The 9748-nt window shown below is 40.7% G+C and overlaps 4 protein-coding genes across 4 annotated transcripts; 1 reads left to right on the top strand and 3 right to left on the bottom strand.

The window, feature by feature from the left end:
• Positions 1-106: 106 nt before the first annotated feature.
• LOC108102969 (mediator of RNA polymerase II transcription subunit 20) lies at positions 107-1491 on the bottom strand. Its single transcript, XM_017208270.2, has 2 exons — positions 975-1491; positions 107-898 (listed from the first exon to the last, which is right to left on the bottom strand). The coding sequence occupies exons 1-2, from the start codon at positions 1386-1388 to the stop codon at positions 560-562; spliced, it is 753 nt and encodes a 250-aa protein (XP_017063759.1). The 5' UTR covers positions 1389-1491; the 3' UTR covers positions 107-559.
• A 200-nt stretch (positions 1492-1691) lies between these two features.
• On the top strand, positions 1692-9592 carry LOC108102997 (gamma-tubulin complex component 3). The gene is made up of 5 exons (XM_017208314.2): positions 1692-2114; positions 2538-3845; positions 3916-4108; positions 4170-4491; positions 8363-9592. The coding sequence occupies exons 1-5, from the start codon at positions 2003-2005 to the stop codon at positions 9068-9070; spliced, it is 2643 nt and encodes an 880-aa protein (XP_017063803.1). The 5' UTR covers positions 1692-2002; the 3' UTR covers positions 9071-9592.
• LOC108102999 (peroxisomal multifunctional enzyme type 2) lies at positions 5073-6482 on the bottom strand. The gene is made up of 3 exons (XM_017208316.2): positions 6385-6482; positions 6160-6315; positions 5073-5475 (listed from the first exon to the last, which is right to left on the bottom strand). The coding sequence occupies exons 2-3, from the start codon at positions 6290-6292 to the stop codon at positions 5261-5263; spliced, it is 348 nt and encodes a 115-aa protein (XP_017063805.1). The 5' UTR covers positions 6293-6315; positions 6385-6482; the 3' UTR covers positions 5073-5260.
• Positions 6385-8191, bottom strand: LOC108102998 (probable methylthioribulose-1-phosphate dehydratase). The gene is made up of 4 exons (XM_017208315.2): positions 7957-8191; positions 7425-7895; positions 6734-7353; positions 6385-6617 (listed from the first exon to the last, which is right to left on the bottom strand). The coding sequence occupies exons 1-3, from the start codon at positions 8082-8084 to the stop codon at positions 7269-7271; spliced, it is 684 nt and encodes a 227-aa protein (XP_017063804.1). The 5' UTR covers positions 8085-8191; the 3' UTR covers positions 6385-6617; positions 6734-7268.
• Positions 9593-9748: the final 156 nt, after the last annotated feature.

Here is a 9748-nt window from a genome sequence, read left to right as displayed (position 1 = left end):
TTCGACATATTCTTAAACACACACATCTATATATAAAAAATATATATATAAACTATGTGTTAAAAGCAAAAAATATACATAAAAATAAAATTAAAAACAAAAATTCTTCAATTTGTTTGTGTTTATTCGTATTTCCTGAAAAGATCTTTCTAAAATTAAATAAAAAGATTTACATTCGTCCGATCGTTAAGCCTATTTACATTCTATGAAAAAAAGGCGAGTTCAATTTACTTTAATTATACACGAGCAAATAAAATTTATAAATATGTTATAAAATAAATCTAAGAAACTTCTAAAATACCCAAAGATTTACGGTTCAGAATGTTTCAAAATCGTATTGTTACAGAAATCTACATTTTCAAAGCATATATGTACGTATAACATTGGACAAGGTAAGCCGGATTAAATATTTTTAATTTAATTTTGCAATGAATACTGAAAGATTCTGAAACATACAAGAACACCTTTAAATCTTTGACTGAATTAATGACAAATATCTGAATTATCCAGCTTAATCGGCTACTGGTCCATCCGGTGGCTCCAGCTTAACGTCAGCGGATCAGGGTCGATTCAGGCCCACCACCGAGGGCGACATATGTACAGGTGGACCCACTTGTGGCCCTCCAGGACCACTGCCCATACTCCCAAGTACATGTTTCCTATAGCTGGTGAACTGCTCTAGGTATTGTTTCACCGTGTCCATTGGCTCGTAGATGTCGTTGTGCTTCGCATGCAGCTGTTGCTGGCCCATCGCTGTCATTATCGTCTGAGGGGCGAAATACGAAGGAAAGTCCTTTGGCACACTAATGCCTAGAAAACCCTGCAACACCTCACGGATCATCTCCCAGCAGTAGGCCAGTATTACACACGCCTTGTACTCGATCTCAATGAGAATTCCCTGAAAATAAAAATAGAAGGGACATACAATAACGATTAGCAAATAACATTTCGATATATAAATTTATTAGTCATACTTTAAAGTGTTCCATCATTGTGACAGATCCCAGTTTGATAACAAAATCACCATACTCGAAACGAGCTCCACGGGATTCGATTTTAGTCTGTTTCTTAGAGGTAAAGGTGTTGGTCATCTTGAGCATAAGCAGATCGAAGATGTTGTCGGCGACGAGAGCCACCTGTTTGCCGGTACCATTGTCGATGATGGAGAACGTGGAGGCGGGATATTCAGAGTTGTGCAGAACATGGACGGCACGTCCTGGTGCGCCATTATGTGGCTGCGGCGTCGAGATGAACGTTTCGCAGTCAACCAAAAATTGACCGGCATGTGTAGCGCCAAGTGCAAGCAGACGTTTGCTCAGCTGATCGATTATATGCGCCCCTGATTTTCCTTCGGGCAAAGGATACGGTTGCAAGACAGTGACGCCCATTCTTTTAACCGTAAGTTTTTAGTTTAATTTATCTATTTCTAGTTTATTTGCAAAATATTGTGTCGCAAATGTGACCATTCAGTGCGTGTTATGGAAATCCCAAAAAGGCTGCCAGATCTCTGCAGTAAGAGTTGACATATGGGTTTTTAAACAAATAAAAAACTAAAATTCGTTTGAAAATTTATGTATTTAAATTACAATGACATTCAGTCATTTAAAATCGGATTATTATAAGTATTTTTTATATCTTTTCAAAAAAGCCAGAGGTACCAGATAGCTGTACTTTCTGCCAGTGTGTACACATCTTATTGTCTTTTGACATTGACCAGTTTGCCAAATACGGTAACACTGTATTAAATTATTTTAATAAATTATTTTATTAAAGTTCGCGCCAATTGAACGCTTTTTGATCCTATCCACTGGACATTTCAAGCTTTCAAAGCAATTGGAGTCGACTTTATGCCGGATATTATCCGGGAATCGGGTGTGCGTGCATTATTGGCCACCAGTTGTTGTTCACTTCGCAATCCCAAGCTATCCGAATTTATTGTTCATCGCGCGCCCCTTGGATTTATGAATATTGAAGTGATCGATTCCGATTTCGGTCCATCAGGATGTCACAGGAAAATATACCAGATGATGTGGCCGCAGCGACTGCTCAATTCGCTAAAATCGTAATGGATATGTACATTTGCATTGAGGGCAAACAGCCTCCTGAAGTTCATGGTGAGATTTGGCAATCGGATATGGAATTACTCACTGATTGGCTACTAAGGGGCGTTTAGCCTTTTCTGGAGTCCTATATCAGATTATGCATTTTCCACAAGCTCCAAGATATAGAAAAGGCCAGATGCTTACTAAGATTAGAAGCTAAGAGCTGAGGTCCTTGTTGATCTCAAAGGCAGCCTTGCTTTGCTTTTGAAAGGCCAGATTCATGGCAGATGTAGTAGAGTAGTAGTAGTAGAGAGTTTCATGAAGTCATAAAAATATCTTAAACTTTGTTTTCCTTAAAATATTTAAATTAAACCTTTGGGAAAATTAAGATGATCTTCATCTTAGGATTTAGGTATGGGGATTGCATAACTTAATGAAAACTAAACCTTTCTCTACAATATATTTAATATGCTTAGATTTATTTCTTCCTCACAGATCATATCCTAGCCCATGTTTCTGAGTGCGTAGCCAACAATTCTGGTGCCGTTTGGAATATGTCACCTCTGCTGGAACGCGAATGTGTCCAAAAGGCAATGAAACTGCTGTGCATCAGGGAAAAAGTGGATGGCCAGAATATAGCGGAACGATATTACGAGCTTTACAAGAAACTCTTGCAGGTTAAGATTGATCCCTATACGAGGCATTCCCTGATGAGCTATCTGCTATCAGTCGTCGATAAGCAAGCCGCTAACGAAGTTGAAGCTCCTTCGAACACCCGATCAGATAATCTAAGTCAGGTACTAAGCAGTCGTGTAACGTCCGGCACGAGTCTTACTTGGACAAATGGCTCTAGCCATACCTATACCAATCAAAATGGGAATGGAGTAGGCAAAGGAGGAAGTTTTAGCTACGATACCTCCCAGTCAGACATCGGATTGGGCCAACAACCATTGCCAAACTATCTAAGCATCTTGGCATCACAAAAGTTGCCTGAGGGCCGACAGGATTTAGTGACAAATGCCATTTACTCCTTTACGGGCGTCCAAGGAAAATATCTGAAAAAGGACGTAGTCACAGGACGTTTTAAGCTTGATCCGGCGAACATAAAAATATTGACCACTGGACAGGCAAGCATGTTACTTCGACTCTCAGAGCTTGGGTACTACCACGATCGCGTGGTCAAGTTTTCTGATGTGTCCACTGGTTTCAATGCCATGGGCTGCATGGGTCAGGCGTTGATTTCCAAGCTTAAAGAGGAGCTGACGGATTTCCGGGGCCAGGTTGCTGTGCTTCACGATAATCTGAACCGTAACCGCCAACTCGGTGGTGACGCCGAACTGACGCTATTTAGTCTGGTCGCCTGGTACTTGAAGCCACTGCATCGGCTGCAGTGGCTCGCTAAGATCGCCGATGCATGCCAGCTGAAGAAGGGCGGCGAATTGGTATCAACCGTTTACGATTTCCTCGACAATGGAAATACGATGGTAAATACAGTGGTTAAAGACGTTCTAACTGCAATTTGTGGCCCGCTGGTGCGGATGATCTCCAAATGGATGTTAGAGGGCGACATTAACGATCTACATAGCGAGTTCTTTGTAGAATCCCTCAATGATGTAGGTGTTGATCGGCTCTGGCACGATAAATTTCGGCTACGTGTAGTCATGCTGCCCAAGTTTGTTCCCATGGATCTGGCAGATAAGATTCTTAAGACGGGGAAATGCATCAACTTTCTGAGAGAAATCTGCGAGATGCAGGGACTGTCAAAGGGGCGCGATGAGCTCAAGAAAGTAATGGACAATAATGGTGAGTTGACATAAATCTTCCGTCCAAGTTTATCATCTTAATATATTTATTAATATTCTTTTATTGACAGTTTCACAATTCTTTTCGTATGTGCCGGACACTAGTTGGCATGCAGCTGTGGAAACATGCTACCAGCAGACCTCGAAACATGTTCTGGACATTATGGTGGGTCCCCACAAACTGTTGGATCATCTACAAGGAATGCGCCGCTATTTGCTACTGGGCCAGGGCGACTTTGTTAGCATACTCATTGAGAATATGAAGTGGGTTTTAGGAAGTCAACTAGATAGATAATTTCTAACTCTTAACTAAACCCTTTTGCAGAGACGAACTAGAGCGAACTGGTGCGGATATATATGCCAATGATCTCTCCTCCATGTTGGATGCCGCTTTGCGTTGCACAAATGCCCAGTACGAAGATCCTGATATTCTCAACCATCTCGATGTTATGGTGCAGCGACCGTACAACGGAGATATTGGCTGGGACATCATTTCGCTGCAGTACATCGTTGAGGGACCACTAGCCACCATGCTGGAGCCCACCATGCCCACGTACAAGTTGCTCTTCAAGCCACTGTGGCGTATGAAGCACATGGAGTTTGTACTCTCGATGAAGATATGGAAGGAGCAGATGGGCAATGCAAAGGTGAGTGTACTTACTGGCTTTTTAATTTCTTATCGGTCTTTCGAGTATATGCACATATGTACATATTTAGATTAGCGGGTGTCATTCAGGCTGCACATGGTAAAAAGTATACTGAATTTAATTGAAAGGTCGACTGTGATTTTTATTGAGAAATTTGTAACTTAGAGAGGTCCAAAATGCAAATCAATTTAGGTGAATTATTAGGGATAAAATATTACCGATAATCAGAAGATTCTATAATCTGGTTACAGATAAAATGTTATTTCTTATAATTATAATCTGTTGGTAAAATTATTTGCTTTTACGTCTATGACGCCCTTTTTATTAACCTAATTTACCTAACACCTTATCTTTCTGATATGTTTTTAAATTTAAAGATTAAAAGCAACCAAGGATTTATTGAAAAAAAGCTAATCTGGCAACAGATGTGGGATCTATTTTTACGTTGAAAGGAAGTCGAAGTTCGAAAGGTTTTAGTCAAGAAATCGCCTATAACACCTTGATAAGATTGCCCTGTAATCTAATCCGCAACGATTACCCACTTACCGATAAACCTTCCGTAGTATCAAAGTGCACACGAATTTGTCGTTTTCGCCTTATGTATTATTTTCTAGTTTTGTAGACGATTTCCCGTACAAAAATAACATTAATTATGTGGTGAAACAAAAACACGAATACAGATTACAAATTACACACAAAAGAAAAAAAAAATAATAAAAGAACACACGCGTTGTTGGTGAGGAATGTGCAGGTTAGGCTGATGATCCTTTTACAACTTAGCGTCGGTCTTCAGGAGCGGCGCCAGCTTCTGGGTGAGCATGATGTTGCCGGCAATCTTCAGCTTGCCCTTCATGAAGGCCGCCTGGGGGTTCAGCTTGCCCAGGGCGATGTCAACCATGTCCTCGTCGGCAACCGTCAAGGTGGTGTCCACCTTGATGCCCTGGGCGGGTCCCTCGTAGGCCTTGGCGTTCTTGCAGTCCAGAGCTGAAAGTTTGAATAAGTTATTAGTTTCCATTTGGGATTAAGGGATTAAATATCTCTCTTTTTTAAAGTATCACTTAAGTGATTAGTTTTCAATTTAATAACTGTATAATAATCACAACTATTCCTTAAAATCGATTTGAAGCATTTGAAAATATTTTTCAAATGATACAGTTAGGGAGTCTAAAGGCCTTAAAGGCGGTACGTTTTTGGATAAATTAGTTTCAGTATATCTGAATCCAGGTCTGTTTTTAAACGTGAAAGTGCAACAAGTTGTTGTATATAGAGGTTAAGCCCTGTAATAAATTTCCTTGATCGAACAAATAGGCAATACAGTGCTTATGTTAATGCCAACAGCTGGTGCCGAAGTACAAACGCTGTGCACTTTGAACTGTGACTACTAGAAAATGCAAAACACATAAGCAAAGACCACGTACTCGAAAAGTCAGGAGTGGAACACAGAGGGGGTTGTTCACTAAACCTATTTTACAATACATAGATAAAAAACAATATTTCATTGCATGCAATGATAATTACTTTGCATTACAAGATATTGGTAGAAGAGAAAATAAGCCCCTCTTCACACTAACGTACTCTAGATTCGCCCTTGTATTATGGAGGGAGTGCCGCTTTTTGGCGGGGGTGTGTGTGCTTTTTACGGGCGCAATTAGTGATTGGCGTACTTACTCCACTCCTTGGCCACTTTGCCGTCCTTGGTGATTTTGTACAGGAACACACCGTTGACCGCCTTGGCCTTGGCCTCGTTGTCCTTCAGTCCATCGATGATCTTCTGGAAAACGGCGTCCGACTGCAGAGACATGGTTGTTTTGTGTGTATGTTTTTCTGTGTCCGAAAAATAAAAAGAAAATTCAATGGGCTTCCTCTCGTTTGTACGCCGTTGAAAATGCTTACGCTTTGAGCGAAGAACGCGAAATAATGAGCAGGCAGCGTGCAATCGGTGATTTTATTGTCGCTTTTTTTCACTTTACTCCCCCTGCCGCGTGGGAGCGAGATGGCGGTACAGCGAAGAGCCGGTCGAGATAGACCTCACTCGCTCGCACTTGTTGCGTTTACATTTGCGGTGCTTAACGTTGTTAGTGTGTGCTATTATTGGGTTCTCTCACTCTCACGAAACTGTTAACCAGCTGATGTACGGTAGGCCAGCGAATTTGTAAATATTAGAAAAACGTTTAAAGTTCAAAAAATTAAAACTAATGATAAATTTAAATATATCTTCAGCATGCCATATATATATAATCACCTGCTTAAAACAATTTTTTCAACAGATAAGATCAAAACTAGCTTATACTTTGCAATCTACAAAACCACGGTAACTTGTATGGAGTTTAGACTTTAACATTAACATGGGAAGCTAACATGGACCCGTAACAGCTGTTATCAGCTGTTGTCCATGGCTGTTACCACGCTCCTTGGTTCAAGTTTTAGTGCAAAGTGCGCACTCAGTTTGAAATGTCCATAAAATGGCGATAAGGCTTCAAGAGTCTTGAGATTATTAGGGAACAATATGCCACCTCATGAGCTCATTCAAGAAACATTATTAACCCATTGTTTACGCAATTAAAGTAATTACAAAATTCGTTAACGAATTCTTATTTTTAATTGTTTAAACTCTGACATTGAACAATTTAAGTTTTTACAAACTTGTTTTATATTGGACCAACAAAAGGGAACTTTTATTTTGCTTTGACAATTACATTTCTTATAGTAAATGCATTAAAAGGCTTATGCAGTGTTAACAAGCGATTGGCGTGTGTATTTTTATCAGCTTTATTTCCTTATGAGCTCTCGAACTTCTCTGGATCGATTCCGGCTTTTTTCATTTCCACAGCAATAGAAAAGAGATAGTCATAGCATTCCGACCTGATATTTTTTTAAAAGAGATATAGGATTAGGAATAAATGTAGTTGGAAGCTGGAATGAGAAATACCCACATGGTTTTTGCCTTCTCCCAGTTCTGTCCCCAAACGTAAACGCCGTGTCGACGGACCAAAATAGCACTGCAGCCGGGATACTCCATCATGGCGGCATACATGCTATCTGCCAAGTCGCGTTCGAATGGAGTGTTCTCGATGATTGGAACCACCAGCTCTTCATCGTAGCGCAAATATCGCTTATCCGCCTCATCGTACACACCCTTGATCATCTCCAAATGGGTGCAGCGGAAGGTTTTCCCTGGCCACAGAAGCGTTGCCATTACAGCGTGCTGGGAGTGAGTATGAATAACGGCTCCCGCCTGGCGGTGCTGGTATGCCAACATGAATAGTGGCGTGCACTGGCTCTTCTTTAATCCCTTGATCTCCGGCGGCAGCTGTAGATCTTTGCCGGTTATGTCCTGCACAAACAGATCCTCGGGTTGCATTCGCTCCTTCTGGACGCCCGATGGTGCTATGTAGATCTCATCGCTAGATGGGATTAGCTGTGTTTATAATATGCTATAGAAGTCAGATTTGTATGCCCACTAACTTGTATTTAATGCTCATTCCACCTCCTGTTCCGGTAACCCATCCCAAATGGTAGAACTGCCTGCATAGCGATGGAATCAGGTGGCGCGGATGCTCCGCGGGCAAGTCTTTGAAGATCGAAAGGGCCATCTCGCTGACAACGTGACTGGTTAAGCCGTAATCTTTGCCGTACGACACTGATAAGCCAGATAAAGGGATTCTGAAAGCAACGAATCACGAATGTAAACAATGCTGCTATCGATTTTCGCGCTTATCGACTTGGCATTGCAATCGGTTATCGCTGTTAAGACGGCGTTGCCACCAGGATTTATTTTTTAAAACTTTATTAAAAGTTCTTAAATATATTATTTCAAATATTTTAATATATATAGCTAAGCTAAAATATAATGGTTCTTTATCTTTTTTAGGCCCTTCGACTCATATCCGCTGAGATCGGTAAGGCCTCGCATCGCCTAAACCTCTTCACGTCAGAGATCATGCACTTTATCCACCAGATGCAGTACTATGTGTTGTTTGAGGTGATTGAGTGCAATTGGGTAGAGTTACAACGGAAGATGCAGCAGGCGACAGCACTCGATGACATCCTGGAAGCCCATCAAAAATTCCTGCAAACAATCAAGGTGGGCTGTTTTATCAGCAACAAAACGGATGCGGAACATCCGTTGGAGACGGTGTACGAGAATATTATCGAATTGGAGAACTGGCAGTCGTCTTTCTACAAGGATTGCTTCAAGGAGCTGGATGCGCGCCAAGAGTTGGCCAAAGTGGTGGAAAACTCGGAGAAACAAGGTGTCTATGGCCTGACCAATGAGGTCATCTTACAACGTGACCAGGAGAGCAAGATATTTGCCGAAAAGATTGACATCGCCTACCGTGGCCTGGAAGTGATAGCATCTGCCTACGAAAAGGCCGTAAGAAGTTTCCTAATGGCCCTCAACTCAAGTCACGATCCGAATCTTCAGCTCTTTGGCACGCGGTTGGACTTTAACGAGTACTACAAGAAGAGAGACATCAGTCTAAGCAAGCCGCTGACATTTGAGCACATGCGAATGAGCAATGTTTATTGCTTAAACAATAGCCGGTTTGTGGTCCATGCGCCGACCACAAAGGAATAGCGTCCATTGTCCTTACAATCACGTCATCCCAGTGCCAATATCCGAATCATACGATTTTGAGATATATATACCATTGAAGTTAAGCAAACAAAAGCAATTCAGAAAACTAATCCAACTATTAACTAAGCTATTTTGAATCGAAAAGAATCTGCACCTGCATGTATATCTCAAGCATTTCCGTCAATCGGTCGGCTGCAAGCCATCAACTTAAGATATCTCAAATATTTATCTCTCATATCCGACATTTTTTTTGAGTAGTTGTAATCGAAAGTATTAAATGGAGATTCATTTTTCGGATGGCGCACACTGTTCTATTAAAATACCATAAATTTTACATCGAAGCTTAGTTAAAACGCGTTTCCCTAAGTGAGTTTGTCAATTACCTAATGGTAATTAAAAGTAAACATAAGAAAGTGTTAAGTATTTTAAATGGAGAAGGAAGAGAGCGTTTTAAAATGTTAATGTTTTGAACAGTTTTAAACCGTAATGCAAGCTTGAAATAAACGCTTAATTGCATTAAAAGAATCGTTTTTGTTTTGAAAGTAATACGTATGTTTGTCATTTTTATTGTTTTAATCAAATAATGGCGGAAAATAAGTAATAACATTAAGTTGTAAATTATTATGGATGGCTAAGATCAAGACCATGAGTATATGAGGTGGTAACATTACACATTTT

Source organism: Drosophila eugracilis, unplaced genomic scaffold (genome assembly GCF_018153835.1).
Source record: "Drosophila eugracilis isolate 14026-0451.02 unplaced genomic scaffold, ASM1815383v1 contig_124, whole genome shotgun sequence".
NCBI lineage: Eukaryota > Metazoa > Arthropoda > Insecta > Diptera > Drosophilidae > Drosophila > Drosophila eugracilis.
This window is presented reverse-complemented; position numbering and strand designations above follow the sequence as displayed.